Source organism: Hemitrygon akajei, chromosome 8 (genome assembly GCF_048418815.1).
Source record: "Hemitrygon akajei chromosome 8, sHemAka1.3, whole genome shotgun sequence".
In the NCBI taxonomy this organism is placed as follows: domain Eukaryota; kingdom Metazoa; phylum Chordata; class Chondrichthyes; order Myliobatiformes; family Dasyatidae; genus Hemitrygon; species Hemitrygon akajei.
In genome coordinates, this window is record NC_133131.1 from 128,269,105 (window position 1) to 128,289,122 (window position 20,018).

Here is a 20,018-nt window from a genome sequence, read left to right on the forward strand (position 1 = left end):
CACTGCTTTGCCCTTGTCAACTTTCCTTGTTACTGTTACGTACTCGTGACATGTGACAGTGGTACCCTTGTCCCGTGACTGGTGTTGAAGCTATACTGGACTTGAGGTAATGGTCTTGTGATGGTGGAGTGATGTCATTTTCCCACCAGTAGAGATCATGTGACAGGTTTTTTTTACAGGGTATAAAAGGAGGACCCCTCCCTGTGAGGAGAGGCAGTTCGTGGCTGGATTTGCCATGTTGACTTCATGCCACTGCGTGATTTAATGTGATGACGCAGTTTAGTTGAAAGATGAAGTTTTATCTAATGCCTAAAGTTTAAAAGGTCATTGCCAGCAGTTTCTTTACAATACTGCTAGTTGAGAATCAGTGGAGAGTGAAGATCGGAGTTCGGGAGTTAAAGATCGAGGAGAATCGATTTTCGACAGTGAAACGGGTTCGACCTTGTTTGATCCGTATTCAGAAAGATTTCGTTGACTATTCTCATGTTAATCCCTGGGATTCCAGAAAGGATTGAGAATAGTGTAGTGTGGAAGAAAAGGTCAGTGCCTTTAAGCCGTTTTGTTTCATAAAAATTCTTCGTGGGAAAAGTTCGACTTTGGGGACTGAAGAAAAATGACATGAAAAGAGAATTTAAATCGTCTTAAAAAGTCTCTCCCTTAAATGGACTGTGAGCATTTTGAACTTTTGGCAATACCACTTTAAAGAACTGTTTTTGCAAAATCGCTTTAAGAATTGTTTGAGCTGCATCGCTTTAAGGACTGTTTAAGCTGCCGCAAAGCAGCTGATTTCCGGTTACGTTAGTGTTTGTTTACTTTTGGGGGGTTTGTTTTCAGTGTTTAATAAATGTGTTATTTGTTATATAAACCCCTGCCTAACTCATATATTTATTGTTGCCTGAATCCGTAACATAAATATGGGGGCTGCATCCGGGATTGGATCTTTTGAGTTTAGATGCTTGTTGAATTTTGAGTCAGTGACTCAGCGGGAGACGCTCATGGAGTGAGTACTGTTTCAGATCCGCTCCATAACCTTTACTTTTTCTAACCTTTGATCACCCTTATTCAACTTATTGTTACCTACACCAAAAGATTTTTGCTACTTTCTTGGGCTTATCATTAAGATTTTATTGTGAATTTTGGAAGATATGCAAACAGAAATGGCTCTTAGATCCAAAGGACGAGAACCGGGGTGAAACCCGAACGGTAATGGAAAGAAGCTAGCTCAACCACAATGCACTGAGTTACCTTATGAACTGCTTATGGAGGTTTTGGATAAAAAATTTGAGGAACAACATCAGGCTTTTCAACGAGATATAAAGGCTTTTCAAGATTATATGGTTAAGACGGATTCAGTAATTAACCAGCAGCAAGCGCTTATCGCGTCTCTGCAACATGAAGCGCGGAAACGAGATTTGACAATTGAAAAATTGCATCAGGATTTAATTTCGACCATTAAACTGGTGGAGACACTTAAAGCCAAGAGTGTCGATTTGGAGAATCGGTCCAGAAGACAGAACCTACGCATACTTGGTCTCCCAGACGGCATAGAAAAAGGCGATCCTTCGAAATACTTTGCTCAATTTCTAAAAGATGCGTTTCCGTCGGTTTTTCCAGAAAACCCCCCGGTACTTGACCGAGCACATAGAATTTGGAGTCGTTCACCGACGGTTTCAGTTAAGCCCCCGGTGGTAATCGTCTGATTTCATTACGTACACGACAAAGAACAACTCATTCGTGAAGCTCGAAGGGCTGGGATGATTAAATTTCATGATTATTGCTTTCGTTTGGTGGATGATTTTAGCCCAGAAGTTATGAAGAAAAGGCTGCTTTTTAAACCTCTGATGTCTGAATGTTATGAGAAAAATCTAAAACCTGCGCTCTTATACCCGGCGAAGCTCAGGATTTCCCCTCCGAATGCTCCGTGTAAAGTATTTCTCTCTACCTTTGAAGCGAAAAAGTATTTGGAGGAGAACTTCCCTACTGATACAGTTACTACTCTCCATTAAATGAGTGATTCTGATCGTGAAAGATGGTTTTCGATTCCTTAAACCAGGGTTAGTCTCTGGTTATTGGTGTAGGTTTATCCTATACTTCATATTTAAGTTAAAGTGTGTTTTCGTTATATTAATCGCTTTGTCTTATACACTTTAACTACTATACTATATTTTTGTCTATTATTTTTATTCCCTTGAAGGTATATTTTTAACCTTTCAAAGTGAATTTTTTGTTTAATATCAAGATAATGGTTTTTTGCAAAGTATTGGTTTTGTTTAAGATGGCGTTATTGTTTCTTTTTTTCCTCTTCTTCCTATAATGCATCGCTTATCATAGTTTAAATACTTCTTGATTTGTTTGGGTTATAACCCGATTTATAAACTTTTAGTGATTATACTCCCTTTTTCTTTACAACTCAGCATATTAAGAAGCGTAGTTTTTAGTACTGCGATCATAATTCTTAAAGTTAGGGTGGTTTTTTTTATATATCCTTTAAACACGGAGTGGTCTGCCGCTGATATGGGGGTAGAGTTAGTCTCATTTTTTCTTTTTTCTAGCCATATTTTGGCTTTTTTTCTTTTTCATGTGGGGGTGGGGGTTGGTCTGTTTTCCTTTTTAATTTTTCTCTTATCAATTTGTTTTAGTTTTTTTTACTTGGGCTGTTCTTGAACTACAAACATGTCTACGATGTCGTCACTTCCGGGTCCGCTCTTTATTTTTGTTGCTCTTCCGGGTGCATGAGTTTATAACATGGTTAACCCTTTATATACCAAAGGGATGACTTTAGAAACATGGCTCAAACCATTAACTTTGTGTCTTGGAATACTAATGGATTAAACCATCCGATTAAACGAAAGAAGATTTTCAAAGTATTCCAAAGACTTAATGCTCATATCATTTTTGTACAAGAAACTCATGTGAGGAAGGAGGACAAATATCGCTTTTTTAGGTCTTGGCAGGGTCAACAGTATCATTCGAATTCGAATGCCAAAGTTAAGGGAGTTTCAATTTTTATTGACTCCTCTATTACATTTGTTCAACATGATATCCTTTCGGATCCGAATGGTAGATTTTTGTTAATTACGGGTTTACTCGGTAATAAAAAGGTTGCAATGGTTAATGTTTATGCCCCAAATGTGGATTGTCCTGATTTCTTTAAGTCCTTATTTACTTCTTTACCTAATTTAAATGAATATAAGTTAATAATGGGTGGTGACTTTAATTGTTGTCTAATTCCTTTGATGGACAAATCTACACCTATTCAGACTCTACCCAATAAGTCGGCCAATTTGTATTCAGACTCTACCCAATTGTATTAACTCCTTTTTGACTGATAATGGAGTTTTTGATATTTGGAGATTTCGTCATCCTAATGACAAAGAGTTTTGTTTTTTCTTACTTGTTTATCACTCCTATTCGAGAATTGATTATTTTTTTATTGACTCTTGTTTTATTCCATCGGTAATTGGTTGTAATTATGATATTATAGCTATTTCCAAACATGCTCCATTAAAACTTTCTATTAATTTTACGGATACAGCTTTAAGTGCTAGACAATGGCGATTTGACTCTACCTTATTGCAAGAGCCGGACTTTATTAAATTTATGAAGGAACAGATCGATTTCTTCTTTTCAACTAATTCCACGGAGGATATCTCTTGCGGAATACTTTGGGACACTTTTAAAGCATATATACGTGGACAGATTATCTCTTATTCTGCTGGTCTGAGAAAACGCATTAAGAAGGAAACTCTTTTATTGGTTGATAAAATTAAAGAGATTGACAAGAAATATTCGACTACTCCTAGCAAGGAGCTTTACAAACAAAGGGTTGAACTTCAAATGGAACATAGTTTATTACTCACATCTCCGATTGAAAATCAATTAATGAAAACCAGATCTGATTTTTATATACATAGTGATAAATCGGGAAAACTGTTAGCTAGTCAGCTGAAGAATGTTTCAGTTAAACGTCAAATCACTATGGTTCGTCAGCAGAACGGGGATTTGACAGTTAACCATGATGAGATAAATAAGTCTTTTCAAGACTTTTATACCTCCCTGTATCAATCTGAATTCCCTCAGGATCATAATACCATGTGTGATTTTCTCGGGAAATTGAATTTTCCAAAACTATCATCTGATGATCTTTCAGTAATAGATACTCCGTTTACGGATGCGGAAATTAAAGGGGTCATTTCCTCAATGAATTCTGGGAAAGCACCAGGTCCAGACGGGTACACAGTAGAATTTTTTAAATGTTTTTCTGCTACTCTATCTCCTTGGCTATGCAAGGTTTTTGAAGAAGCAATTAGATTGGGGAATTTGCCTCAATCTTTTTATAGAGCTTCCATTTCCTTAATACTGAAGAAAGATAAAGACCCTACTGATTGTGCATCTTATAGACCAATATCTTTATTGAATGTGGATTCTAAGATTTTTTCCAAGTTACTGGCTTCCAGGCTGGAGAAGGTACTACCCCAAATTATTTCGGAAGACCAAACCGGTTTTATTAAAAATCGCTATTCTTTTTTCAATGTTAGGAGATTATTGAATATTGTTTATACTCCTTCACACAATACTTCAGAATGTGTTATTTCATTAGATGCGGAGAAAGCATTTGATAGAGTTGAATGGCCTTACTTATTTTATGTGCTGGAGAAGTTTAATTTCAGTCCAACCTTTATTTCTTGGATTAAACTGATATATCAAACTCCAGTAGCCTCGGTGTTTACTAATAATCAAAGATCTCCATTTTTTCATTTATTTCGGGGCACTAGACAAGGTTGTCCTCTTAGTCCATTACTATTTAACATCGCTTTAGAACCTTTGGCAATTGCCATCAGAGAATCACAGGATATTTGGGTATTAATCGTGGAACAGATATTCATAAGGTATCTTTATACGCAGATGATTTATTATTATTCATCTCTAACCCTGAGAAATCTATTCCAGCAGTCTTATCATTGTTGGCTCAATTTAGTGAGTTTTCTGGGTATAAGTTAAATCTTAATAAGAGTGAATTGTTTCCTTTGAATAGACAGGTCCCAAACTATGGTATTTTACTGTTTAAATTAGTTAAAGACTCTTTTACTTACTTAGGGATTAAAATTACAAAAAACCATAAAGAATTATTTGGGTTTAATTTTCTACCCTTAATTGATCAGATTAAAGGCTTGTTTACTAAGTGGTCACCATTATCTTTGTCTCTGATAGGTAGGATTAATGCTATTAAGATGGTTATTTTACCTAAATTTTTATATATTTTTCAAGCGGTACCAATTTTTATTCCGAAATCCTTTTTTACTAATGTTGATTCAAAAATTTCCTCATATATATGGCAGAATAAAAATCCCAGGTTAGGTAAAATATACTTACAGAAGACAAGGAGGGATGGTGGGTTGGCATTACCCAATTTTAGATTTTACTATTGGGCAGTTAATATTAGATATTTGATATGTTAGTTGAAAGAATGGGATGGTCCTTTTGGCCCTCATTGGGTGAGTTTGGAAACTAAATTGGTATCTGCTTATGCTCTGGGTTCTATTTTAGGGACATCTCTCCCTTTTGCTCTTTCTAAATTGCCGAATTGAATCGACAACCCGATAGTTAAATATACCTTACGTATATGGTTTCAATTTCAGAAATTTTTCGGGTTGACTCAATTCGTGTTAAATAGTCCTATTGTATCTAATTGTTTTTTCCACCCCTCAATTATAGATCAAGCTTTTTTGGCTTGGAAAACTAAGGGATTATTAAGATTTTCTGACTTATTTTTGGACAACTGTTTTATGTCTTTTGAGCAATTAGCAAATAAATATAATTTGCCTAGATTTCATTTTTTTAGATACTTACAGGTTAGGCATTTTTTAAGTACGGTACTTCCTTCATTCCCAAATTTTGTGTCTTCAGATATTTTGGAGAGTTTGTTTGAATTAAACCCTTTTCAAAAAGGGCTTATATCAAAACTTTATAATGTAATTATGAAGATACGTTCAGTGCCCTTTGATAAGACCAAAAATGATTGGGAAAGAGAGCTTAATCTTATTATTCCTATTGAGAATTAGGATAGAATTCTTCAATTAGTTAATACATCATCTATATGTGCCAAACATTCATTAATACAATTTAAGGTTGTGCATAGGGCCCATATGTCCAAGGATAAATTAGCTCATTTTTATTCTCATATAAACCCTATTTATGACAGATGTCAATCAGAAATCGCGTCTTTAACTCATATGTTTTGGTCATGTCCGATTTTGGAAAAATATTGGAAAGATATTTTTGATATTATTTCGGCGGTACTGAACATTGATTTACAACCCCATCCTATTACCGCAATTTTTGGTTTACCGATGATGGGCTCACTTCACTTATCTCCTTCCGCCTGTCGAATGATTGCTTTTCTCACTTTGATGGCTAGAAGATCTATTTTGTTGAATTGGAAGGAAATTAATCCTCCCACGGTATTTCATTGGCTTTCTCAAACTATGTTATGTCTAAATTTAGAAAAAATTAGAAGTGCTGTATTTGATACTTCTATTAAATTTGAAAAGATATGGAGACCATTTATTCAATGTTTTCATATGATGTAATGGCCCTGTGCCAGGCTTATTGGTTTTTTCAGCTTTAATCGTATGTATGTTGAGAGGATCGGAGTTGACGACATTGATGTTTATGTATGCTTGTGAGATATTATGAACAGCCCTTTTTTTTCTTCTTTTTTTCCCCTCTTTTTTTTAGTTTTTTTTAGTTTTTTCTTCCTTTTTTGTTTTTTTTTCTTAGATATTAGATTAGTAGATTAGTTAACTTTCATATATAGATTTATTTTTTTTCTCTTTTTTTAATATTATATATTATGGAATATCTAGATTTACCTTGTTCATATATACACTATATGGTTTATGTTTTGGGAAAGCTTACTTATACTGTATTCATTGTTTATGTATTCCTTCATGTGTAATGGGAGTTTATATGTTTGTAATCCATTATTAATATTTTAATTGTATTTTGTTCATAATATTTTTAATACTAATAAAAAGATTAAAAGAGAGAATTTTGAGTCGGTGTTTTGGAAACGGGGGAGTACTCGATTCTTTTGTTTGATTGGCTTGTGAGTGGTATTCGGCAACGATGAATATTGATGAGTTTCTGGCTTCGCCAGGCGCAGAGTTGTTAGCGAAGGCGAAAAAAACTGAGGTATCTGAGATAGCTAGTAAATTGCAACTTAAAGGTATTTTGCAGACTACATCTAAGGCTGTAATACAGAGAAAAATTGCATCACACTATGTGGATTCGGGTGTTTTTGATGAATCGACTTTAGAGTCATTTCCAATAAGTAATCTGGAGATGCAGTTGCAAATCGAACAGATGAAGTTGGAGTGTTGTAAATTGGAAGCTGATCAGAAAAAGAGGGAGTTTGATTATGCAATGGCGGAATTAAGGTCTGGGAATCAGTCTTCTGGTTCTAGAAATCTGTTTGTTGCTAGTCAAGAAATTAAATTGGTCCCTCCATTTAGTGAAACAGAGGTGGAAAGATATTTCCAACATTTTGAAACTATTGCTCGGATGTCAGAGTGGCCGAAAGATAAATGGTCAGTGTTGTTACAGAGTGTAATTAAAGGCAAAGCACAACAAGTTTACACAGCTTTAACTGCTGCGCAAGCGCTTGATTATGATATTGTGAAAATGCATATTCTAAAATCGTACGAATTAGTCCCAGAAGCGTATAGAGGAAGATTCAGAAGTTTGAAGAAGTCTGTGGAAAAGACTTATGTGGAATTTGCCTATGATAAAGCTGTGTGTTTTGAGAGATGGGTTTCTTCTAAAAATGTAAATAGGAACTATGATACATTGAGAGAGCTGATTTTACTGGAGGAATTTAAAAGAAGCATTCCTGTTGAAGTAAGGACCTACTTAAATGAGAGGGATACGGATAAATTGCAGGACTGTTCTAGATTAGCTGATGAGTATGTTTTAATCCATAAGAATAAATTTCCTCAGGGCAGAATTTTTAAGAGGAAAAATAATATGGAGACTCAAGGTAAATCAGAAATTAAATCAGATGTTAATGAGAAAGGTAAGGAGGAAGGAAGACCTGTGAAGGAAAGACAGTTTGGTCTTATTTGTAACTATTGTAAGAAACCTGGCCATGTAATAGCTAACTGTTTCAGATTGAAAAGGAAAGAGAAGGAAGCAGTTCTAGATGCTTGTGTGCAACATACTGAAGCACCTGTAAAGTTGCAGGGTTTGATAAATACATATGAGGCTTTGTTAGAGTCTGACCAAGTTAGAAAGGGATATGATCATTTTATAACTGAAGGGTTTGTATCCTTGAAAGAAGGATCTACTCTGGTACCAATAAAAATCCTTAGGGAAACTGGAGCTTCTCAATCACTGATGTTAGACAGTGTATTGAAGTTTAATGAGGAGTCTGATACTGGTGAGGTAAATTACATAAGAGGTGTTGGGAGTGATTTTATGCCTGTACATTTACATAAAGTAAATTTAAAGTCAGGGTTAGTTACAGGATTTGTTAAAGTAGGATTACAGCATAGCTTACCTGTGAAGGGTACTTCTTTATTGTTAGGTAATGACTTGGCAGGTGGACAAGTTTTTCCTGAAGTGCATTTGACTATGGAGTCAGAGGAGCCAGAGATGAATTCTAACACAGATTCTTCCTGTGTTGTGACTAGAGCTATGGCTAAAAAGATTGATGTGCAGACTGAGGTTGTTATTCAGGACTGTTCAACTCAGGATTCGAGTTTTGAGGATGTGTCAGAGACTTTCTTACCTTCGTTGTTTGAACAAGATTCTTGGAGTAAGTCTGACTATGAAGATTTATCTCTGTCTCGGAAGGAGATGATAGCAGAGCAGAATAGAGACCCTGAGATTATAAAATTAAGGGAACAAGCTTTACTAGATAGTGAAATTGAGAAGGTGCCAGTAGGATATTACTTGGAAAAAGGAGTGTTGATGAGGAAGTGGAGGTCACCTACAATTCCAGCAAGTGAGGAATGGAATGTTGTTTACCAGGTAGTTGTCCCGAAAGTTTATCAAAATGAGATTTTGACTTTAGCTCATAGTGTGCCTTTAGGTGGACATCAAGGGGTAAGGAAAACTGTGGACAAGATTTTAAAACATTTTTACTGGCCTGGTCTAAGAAAAGATGTGGCGATGTTTTGTAAAACGTGCCATACTTGTCAAATTGTGGGTAAACCAAATCAAGTTACACCAGTGGCTCCATTGCAACCTATTCCAGCATTTGGTGAACCATTTTCTAAAGTTATTGTAGATTGTGTTGGTCCATTACCAAAGACAAAAACTGGTTATCAGTATTTGTTGACTATCATGTGTACTTCGTCTAGGTTTCCAGAGGCAGTACCACTTAGGAATATAAAAGCTAAAACTGTGACAAAGGCTCTTATAAAATTCTTTACTTATTTTGGATTACCTAAGGAAATACGAACTGATCAAGGCAGTAATTTTATGTCTGGATTGTTTCAACAGATAGTTTATAAATTGGGAGCTAAGCAAATCACTTCATCTGCATACCATCCAGAATCGCAAGGTGCCTTGGAGAGGTTTCATTCTACCCTCAAGAATATGATGAGGATATATTGTGTGGAAAATGAAAGTGACTGGGATGAGGGTATAAACTTACTTTTATTTGCAGTAAGGGAATCGGTACAGGAATCTTTAGGTTTTAGTCCATTTGAACTTGTGTTTGGACATAGAGTTAGAGGACCTTCAGCTTTACTGAAAGAACAGTGGATGAGTAAGGAAGTACACACTAATTTGTTGGACTATGTTTTGAAATTTAAGGACAGGTTACATAAAGCTTGTAGCTTAGCCAAGGAAAATTTAAAATTGGCTCCGGAGAAAATGAAAACTTGGTATGATAAAGAAGCTAGGATGAGGATGTTTAAGCCTGGAGATAAGGTGTTGGTTCTTTTCCCAGTGCAGACAAATCCTTTACAAGCTAGATTTCATGGTCCTTATGAAATTGTGTCTAAAATCAATGATGTGGATTACGTGATAAAAACTCCAGATCATAGAAGGTCAACACAACTTTGCCATATAAATATGATAAAACCATATTTTGGGAAACAATCTGATACTGTGACTGTTGTGGTTAGTGAGAATGAGTTCGATTTAACTAGGAACATGATAGATGATTCATCTGACTTACATTCTAAATCCAACATTGTTTCTGTTAGGTTACCAAATTCAACTATTCTGGAAAATATTGATGAGAAATTAGCACATTTACAGCTAGAGCAGAAACAGCAGATGAAGGAATTAATTTTTAAATATAAGGATTTGTTTCCAGATGTTCCGAGAAGGACTACTATAGCTTCACATGATGTAGATGTTGGAGATGCCAAACCTATTAAACAACATCCATATAGGATGAACATGGAAAAATGTGAACTTGCTGAGAAAGAAATTGAATATATGTTAGAGAATAATATTATTAGACATTCTAACTCGAATTGGAGTTCACCATGTGTTATGGTGCCAAAACCAGATGGTAGTATTAGGTTTTGTACGGACTATAGGAAGGTGAATGCTGTAACGAAAACAGATGCATATCCAATTCCTAGAGTAGATGATTGTGTAGATAAAGTTGGAAATGCAAAGTTCCTTACAAAGATTGATTTATTGAAAGGGTATTGGTGTGTTCCATTAACGGACAGAGGTAGAGAGATTTCTGCATTTGTAACTCCATCTGGGCTATATGAATATAATGTTCTTCCATTTGGGATGAAGAATGCCCCAGGTACTTTCCAGAGGATGATTAACTCTGTGATTCAGGGATTGAAAGATACTGATGCTTATATTGATGATTTAGTGACAGGAAATGATACTTGGGAAGCACACATTATTGCGGTGGAGAAATTGTTTGAAAGGCTTTCAAAAGCTAACTTAACTATTAATTTAGCTAAGAGTGAATTTGGACATGCCACTGTGACTTACCTTGGTTATGTTGTGGGTCAAGGTAAGGTAGCTCCTGTTCAGGCAAAAGTTCGGGCAATTTTAGAGATTCCCACTTCAACGGGGAAAAAAACTCTCAGAAGATTCTTGGGAATGGTAGGATATTATCGAAAATTTTGTAAGAATTTTGCTAATGTTGCCCTTCCATTAACTAACCTTTTGCAGAAGAATGTGAAGATTGTGTGGACAATGCCTTGTCAAGAAGCATTTGAAAAATTGAAAACAATGATATGTCAACAACCTGTGCTTAAGGCACCTGACTTTGAAAAACCTTTTTCATTAGCTGTAGATGCTAGTGATGAGGCTGCAGGAGCAGTATTAATGCAAAGGAATGAGGGTGATGAGGTTGATCATCCAGTAGCTTACTTTTCTAAGAAATTTAATAAGCATCACAGAAACTATTCGACAATAGAGAAGGAATTGTTATCTTGTAGCGGTATGCTACACGCAGCGCTAAAATAACGACACGGAGTCGGTAAACTGCAGTCAAAGATAAAGTTTATTCCAACTTCACAGCCTTGCTTTAAAGCCTGTCTCCCCCACCGGATGCCTCGAGAGGCACGTACTGAAACCCCCTCAGGCTTTCTTCCTTTGTGCCTGCACGCTGGCTAATTGTCAGCCGGTTCGAGTGTGCTAGTAATTGGGTCACCACATAACCCCCCCCCCCCCAGAACCGGCGATACACCCCCCAATATCCACAGTCTGGGTTGGATCCTGTTTGGGAGGTCGGCCTCTGCGCCGCGGTGCCGGAAACTCGACCGGTTGCGCCAAGTTCACATGGGCCGGTTTGAGTCGGTCCACTGTGAAAACCTCCTCTCTCCCCCCAACGTCCAGCACGAAAGTGGACCTGTTGTTTCTGATCACCGTAAACAGCCCCTCGTAGGGCCGTTGCAGCGGTGGCCGATGCCCGCCCCGTCGTACAAACACAAACTTACAGTTCTGCAGGTCTTTGGGTACGCAGGTCGGGTGCTGCCCATGCTGCGAAGTGGGTATGTGGGGGCCAGGGCACCGAGCCTCTCGCGTAGTCTGCCCAGGACTGTTGTGGGTTCTTCCTCTCGCCCCCTTGGGGCTGGTATGAACTCCCCGGGAATGACCAGGGGTGCGCCGTACACCAACTCGGCCGACGAAGCGTGTAGATCATCTTTGGGCACCGTGCGGATGCCGAGTAGGACCCAGGGAAGCTTGTCCACCCAGTTAGGTCCTCTCAGGCGGGCCATGAGAGCCGACTTCAGGTGACGGTGGAAACGCTCCACCAGTCCGTTCGACTGTGGGTGGTAGGCAGTTGTGTGGTGCAGCTATGTCCCCAAAAGGCTGGCCATAGCTGACCACAGGCTGGAGGTGAACTGGGCGCCTCTGTCGGAGGTAACGTGGGCCGGTACACTAAAGCGGGACACCCAGGTGGCAATGTGCTCGGGCGCAAGATTCGGAGGTGGTGTCGGTGAGCGGGATCGCTTCTGGCCATCTTGTGAACCGGTCCACGATAGTCAGGAGGTGCCGCGCTCCTCGCAACACTGGCAGGGGGCCCACGATATCCACGTGAATGTGATCAAAACGCCGGTGGGTGGGGTGGAACTGCTGTGGCGGGGCCTTGGTGTGTCACTGCACCTTGGCCGTCTGGCAGTGCATGCACGTTCTGGCCCATTCACGGACCTGCTTGCGGAGTCTGTGCCAAACAAACCTGCTGGAGACCATCCGGACGGTAGTGCGGATGGAGGGGTGTGCTAAGTTATGAATAGAGTCGAAAACACGTCGTCGCCAAGGTGGCGGGACAACGGGACGGGGCTGGCCGGTGGCGACGTCACAGAGTAGGGTCCTCTCACCTGGGCCTACGGGGAGGTCCTGGAGCTGCCAACCGGAGACTGCGGTTCTGTAACTCGGGATCTCCTCATCTGCCTGCTGTGCCTCTGCCAGCGCCTCAAAGTCTACCCCTTGGGAAAGGGCGTGAATGTTAGGACGAGAGAGCGCATCCGCCATGGCATTGCCCTTAACCCGAGATGTGCCGGACGTCCATCGTGTATTCAGAGAGGTAGGACAGATGGCGCTGCTGGCGGGACGACCAGGGATCGGACACCTTTGTGAATGTAAAGGTAAGTGGCTTGTGGTCCGTGAACGCGGTGAAGGGCCTACCTTCTAGGAAGTACCTGAAATGCCGGATTGCCAGGTATAGCACCAACCGTTCCCGGTCGAAAGCACTGTATTTGAGCTCGGGTGGCCGCAGGTGTTTTCTGGAAAACGCCAGGGGTTGCCAGCGGCCCGCGATGAGCTGCTGCAGTACCCCACCGACTGCCGTATTAGATGCGTCCACTGTGAGGGCGGTAGGGACGTCCATTCTGGGGTGCACTAGCATCGCGGCGTTCGCCAAGGCTTCCTTCGTTTGAATGAAAGCGGCGGTGGACTCCTCGTCCCAGGCAATGTCCTTGCCCGGACCCGACAGCAGGGCGAACAGGGGCGCATGATTCGGGCAGCTGAAGGGAGGAAGCGGTGGTAGAAATTGACCATACCTACGAATTCCTGAAGGCCTTTGATCGTGATGGGTCAGGGGAAATGGCGGACCGCATCTACCTTAGCGGGCAGAGGGGTTGCCACGTCTGTGGTAATCCTGTGGCCCAGGAAGTCAATGGTGTCGAGCCCGAACTGGCATTTGGCCGGGTTGATTGTTAGACCGTATTCACTCAGTCGGGCGTAGAGTTGACGGAGGTGGGACAGATGCTCCTGACGGCTGCTGCTGGCTATGAGGATGTCATCCAAATAGATGAATGCGAAGTCCAGGTCGCGTCCCACCGCGTCCATCAACCGCTGGAACGTCTGTGCGGCATTCTTCAGGCCGAACGGCATGCGGAGGAACTCAAAAAGGCCGAACGGGGTGATGAGAGCCGTTTTGGGGACGTCGTCCGGATGCATCAGGATTTGATGGTATCCACGGATGAGGTCTACCTTGGAGAAGATCCGTGCGCCATGCAGGTTTGCTGCAAAGTCCTGAATGTGCGGCACAGGGTAGCGGACTGGTGTTGTAGCCTCGTTCAGCCTGCGGTAGTCGCCGCACGGTCTCCAGCCCCCTGTCGCTTTGGGCACCATGTGCAGGGGGGAGGCCCATGGGCTGTCGGACCGCCGTATGATCCCCAATTCCTCCATCCTCTTGAACTCCTCCTTCACCAGTCGGAGCTTGTCCGGGGGAAGCCTTCGAGCACGGGCAAGGAGGGGTGGTCCCTGGGTCAGGATGTGGTGCTGTACGCCGTGTCGGGGCATGGCTGCCGCGAACTGCGGTGCCAGAACCGATGGGAAATCCACCAGGACCCTGGTGAAGTCGTTGTCGGACAGCGTGATGGAGCCGAGGTGAGGGGCTGGCAACTGGGCTGCACCCAGGGAGAACGTCTGAAAGGTCGCGGCGTGAACCAGTCTCTTCCTGGGCAGGTCGACCAGTAGGCTGTGAATCCGCAAGAAATCCGCACCCAGAAGCGGTTGGGCTACGGCGGCCAGTGTGAAGTCCCACATGAACTGGCTGGAGCCGAACTGTAGCTGCACCGGACGGGTGCCATAGGTCCTTATTGTGCTGCCGTTCATGGCCCACAGGGGGGGACTGGCAGGGCGGGCGACAACGGCGGGCTTCTGCGCCCCACCGCGGGTGGTAGAAACACCATTGCTCGTTGGGCTCCACACCCTGTCCACTGGGTTTAGCGGGCTCTGCAGCCGGGCCTGGACTGGTTTGCTGCTGGGAGCGTGGCCGGGTGATCAGTGAGATGGACGCCCCACTCCCCTTCTTGGCATTCCACAGCAAGTCCGCCCGGGCTGCCACCTTCCGGGGGTCGCTGAAATCCGCGTTGGACAGCAGGAGGCGTATGTCCTCGGGCAGCTGCTCCAGGAATGCCTGCTCAAACATGAGGCAGGGTGTGTGTGCATCAGCCAGAGACAACATCTCATTCATTAAAGCTGATGGAGGTCTGTCTCCCAAGCCATCCAGGTGCAGTAAACGGGCAGCTCGCTCGCGGCGGGAGAGCCCGAAAGTCGCTATGAGCAGGGCTTTGAATTCCGTGTACTTGCCATCCGCCGGGGGAGTCTTTACAAACTCTGCGACCTGGGCCGCTGTGTCCTGGTCGAGGAAGCTCACCACGTAGTAGTAACGGGTGTCCTCTGAGGTTATCTACCAAACGTGGAATTGGGCTTCTGCTTGCTGAAACCATAGGTGAGGTTGTAGCGTCCAGAAGCTTGGCAGTTTCAAGGAAACCGCATGAACAGATGCGGCGTCGTTCATCTCCGGTCCAGAAACGTTTGGACCGTCGGGGTCACCAATTGTAGCGCTTTGCTACACGCAGTGCTGAAATAACAACACGGAGTCGGTAAACTGCAGTCAAAGATAAAGTTTATTCCAACTTCACAGCCTTGCTTTAAAGCCTCTCTCCCCCACCGGATGCCTCGAGAGGCACGTTCTGAAACCCCCTCAGGCTTTCTTCCTTTGTGCCTGCATGCTGGCTAATTGTCAGCTGGTTCGAGTGTGCTAGTAATTGGGTCGCCACAATCTCTTGTTTTAGCTTTAGAATATTTTGAGGTATATGTTGGCACAACTCAAAAACCACTTATTGTTTACACTGATCATAATCCATTAGTTTTTCTGAGTAAGATGAAAAACAAAAACAGAAGATTATTAAATTGGAGTTTGATGTTACAAGAGTACAATATTGTGATAACTCATATTAAAGGTAAAGATAATGTGGTTGCTGATTGTCTATCTCGATGTTGAACGTACAATGTAATTTTTTTATGGAGTGTTTTTTTTACAATTGTAACACTCCTACTGTATTGTGAGTTGTAAGATGTTATATGACGGTATTGTATATTGTGAATGTTATAAAATTTATCCATTTGTTTTTCTTGTAAGTAATTGTTCAAAATTTTTGTTCTTGTCAAAATGTTTTTTTTTTGGAGGGAGGTGTTACGTACTCGTGACACGTGACAGTGGTACCCTTGTCCCGTGACTGGGGTTGAAGCTATACTGGATTTGAGGTAATGGTCTTGTGATGGTGGAGTGATGTCATTTTCCTGCCAGTAGAGATCATGTGACAGGTTTTTTTTACAGGGTATAAAAGGAGGACCCCTCCCTGTGAGGAGGGGCAGTTCGTGGCTGGATTTGCCATGTTGACTTCATGCCACTGCGTGATTTAATGTGATGACGCAGTTTAGTTGAAAGATGAAGTTTTATCTAATGCCTAAAGTTTAAAAGGTCATTGCCAGCAGTTTCTTTACAATACTGCTAGTTGAGAATCAGTGGAGAGTGAAGATCAGAGTTCAGGAGTTAAAGATCGAGGACAATCGATTTTTGACGGTGAAACGGGTTCGACCTTGTTTGATCCTTATTCGGAAGGATTTCGTTGACTATTCTCGTGTTAATCCCTGGGATTCCAGAAAGGATTGAGAATAGTGTAGTGTGGAAGAAAAGGTCAGTGCCTTTAAGCCGTTTTGTTTCATAAAAATTCTTCGTGGGAAAAGTTCGACTTTGGGGACTGAAGAAAAATGACATGAAAAGAGAATTTAAATCGTCTTAAAAAGTCTCTCCCTTAAATGGACTGTGAGCATTTTGAACTTTTGGCAATACCACTTTAAAGAACTGTTTTTGCAACATCGCTCTAAGGACTGTTTGAGCTGCATCGCTTTAAGGACTGTTTAAGCTGCCGCACAGCAGCTGATTTCTGGTTACGTTAGTGTTTGTTTACTTTTGGGGGGTTTGTTTTCAGTGTTTAATAAATGTGTTATTTGTTATATAAACCCCTGCCTAACTCATATATTTATTGTTGCCTGAATCCGTAACATAACCTCTTCAAAAAATTCAATAGGATTTGTCGAACATGACCTTCCATGCACAAATCCATGCTGACTGTTCCCAATCAGACCCTGTCTATCCAGATAATTATATATACCATCTCTAAGAATACTTTCCATTAATTTATCCACCACTGACGTCAAACTGACAGGCCTATAATTGCTAGGTTTACTCTTAGAACCCTTTTTGAACAATGGAACCACATGAGCAACACACCAATCCTCTGGCACCATCCTCATTTCTAATGACATTTTCTGTCAGAGCACCTGCTATTTCTACACTACCTTCCGTCAAGGTCCTGGGGAATATCTTGTCAGGACGCAGAGATGTATCCACTTTTATATTCTTTAAAAGCTCTAGTACTTCTTCTTTAATCATCATAGTTTCCATAACTACCCTACTTGTTTCCTTACACAATTCAATATCCTTCTCCTTAGTGAATACCGATGAAAAGAAATTGTTCAAAATCTCCCCCAACTCTTTTGGCTCCACACATAGCTGTCCACTCTGATCCTCTAAGGGACCGATCTCTAATTATTATTATTGTCTGAAATTAGGAATCATTCCTTTAGATTGAAAAATGTGCATGAGGAAAATCAGAGTGTTTTATATCAGTTAATTCAAATTAGCTAGGAAGACAAATTAAAGACAAAGTGACTGCCCATGATGTTAGTCTTCAAATGATATCTTAAGTAAGAGTTATTCATGTCTGATGGGGTGTGGATAGAGTAATTAGCAGGGCAATATCTATAGTCTTCCAGAGGGCAGTCAATGAAATTCTTCACAAGAGATCAACAGCTAAAGTTGGCACGCTTGAAATTGAAAGCACATTATTCACTTAAATAGGAAATTCGCTGAACATCAGGAGACAGAGGACAAGGAAATGAAGAAATACTCTAATTGACTTTGGTATCCTGCAGAGACCTATTTTAGAGCCACAGATACTGTAGTTACAATGGATTATGGAAAGTTTGGTGATGTCTTGAATATTGGAATCATGGAAACATCAAATTATGAAGTGACATTGAGATAGGGTAAATTGAAAAATGCAGGCAAGTTTGTAAAGGATTTAATGATGTTTCCAGTTTTGGTAAGGAAGCAATTTTGCTGCTGCTAACAGAATGATAGTACCACACATTCCAACAAAGTATGTGTTTGCTTTGAGAATGTAATTTTGTGTCTACTGGGGCTGTAAAGTGGTCACACTTTGATATTCTAAACAGCAGAGGACTACTTCAAAGACAAGATAGAGCAGATGGGAATGGGTCAGATTGCTGTGGATGTGAGATTATTCTGGGTGAGGATGGTAGATATCTTTCTTTAATGGGCATTAGTAAACCAAATATTTTTATCAATAACATGTCTGCTGACACTGGTTAAAAAGCAAAGTGGTTAATGCATGAAACACTCATCAGGTGAAGCCACAGCTGTGGAGGAAGAAACAATATTAACATTTCAGGTCAAGCATCCTTTATCAGAACTAGAAAAGTGAGGAAATAGTCTCTCTCTCCATACCTGCTGGCTTGTTTGTTGAATATTTACAATGCTTTCAGTTTCTGTTCCAGACTTGCATCATCTTCAGTTTTATCTGATTTTTGAAGGTCAATGTTAACTTTGCATGTGTGTTAATTAACTAAATTTAATATTTAAATTTAAATTTGGCTAATGTGGGGATCCCAGTTAACATCCTGGATTCATTATTCCAGATCCCCGGATTCACTCGTCCAGTAACAAGAAGTCATGCAAGTTAAAAGATTTCAAACTTATTTTTGCCAAGTTGGAATTGCATTCTGAAGCTATGGATGGTATTATCAACACCTGTTTCATGGCCAGTATCAAGATCACCCAACTTATTTAACCCCAGACTGCCTCCACAATTCCCTTTCATTGTGTTGACTATTAAATTTACTTTGACAGACTGATAGTATTCCTATAAACAATGCTGTTTATCTTACAGATTTCAACATCTGGATTCAAGGCGAAAGCCACTTATGGACCACGTATCCATCTATGAAAACGCATTGATACTGCTGCCTGCATTTTCTTATTCATCTGATACTTCAATCTCATTTAAAGTGTCCTTCACACTGCAAGACTTTGGAGCAAAACAACAGGCAATATTTTTAAGTCCATCGTACCAGAAATCACTTACTCAGTTCTGGAAAGCTCAAGGTATAGGCGAAACGTCTCTTTCCTCTGGGCTCATACTATTAAGTGTAGCATTGGAAATGTGTGAAGAAGTCTGGGTATATGGGTTCTGGCCCTTCTCCAAAGATGTAGCTGGAAACCAGTTGCTCCATCATTACTATGATAATATGATGCCAAAGAAAGTTCACTCATTTCCTAATGAATTTTACAAACTACTACTGCTTCACATGAAAGGGGTTGTGAAAGTGCAAGCAGGTCAATGTGAAAAATCCTCTGTGTAAGTCACTTATTAGGATTTATTTTTTGAAAGTGGTTGTAATTGACATGTATATTGGTAAATCTTCCCTAATAGTGAGTGATGTAGACAGAAAAAATAAACACAACTCAATTATTCAATGCTTGGTAATCAATCACCATTTCTTTGCAGTAATCCAACATGTTATGATACCGTTAAAATCCAAAAATCTTTGATCTCCTGTTTGATGACACCTAGTGACCAAACCTGAGTAGTGGCCACAATGAGCACACTATTCTTCCTTGGATGACCAACTTCCTGTCCACTCGAATGTTGGTGCTGGTTCTTACCCACCCATTCCTGGTATCAAATCCAGTCACTGGAGCTTTCTTTCTAATATCAGGGTCAGTCCAGCCCCACTTTAGTCTGCTGAATTGACCCATTCTCCATCTTCCAATGTTGACACTAAAATTTTTCAGTTTTCTCAGTGGAGAAAAATCAGCAACTGCAGTATATGAACTACATCACTAAGGACCAGAATTGTAGGAAACAACATAGTCTCTTTATCAGAGGCTACAGAAGTAGCTGGTGAAAGAGAATGGTGGCTGTGGCAATAGAGGGACGAAGTTAAGGGAGTGGGAATGACAGAAGTTCAGAGACAGTGATGAGTGTAGAAGAAAAGAGTGGATATAAAGGGTTGGAGAGGAGATGGGGGATGAAGGGACTGTTCGAATTTACTTCAGAGAACTAAGATGAATCCAAGGAACCCAATGGCCTCCTGTCATTTTTTTTTTTTTAAAAATCCATATGCACATCAGTGTTCACTAATTT

The 20,018-nt window shown here is 40.8% G+C and overlaps 1 protein-coding gene across 1 annotated transcript in view; it reads left to right on the forward strand.

The window, feature by feature from the left end:
• LOC140732250 (alpha-2,8-sialyltransferase 8F-like) overlaps window positions 1-19,567 on the forward strand; it is a 96,673-nt gene extending 77,106 nt beyond the window's left edge. The window contains exon 7 of the mRNA XM_073054598.1: window positions 18,762-19,567. Within this exon, the coding sequence (XP_072910699.1) occupies window positions 18,762-19,233 (472 nt within the window). The 3' untranslated portion in view covers window positions 19,234-19,567. The remainder of the gene's footprint in view (window positions 1-18,761) is intronic.
• Window positions 19,568-20,018: the final 451 nt, after the last annotated feature.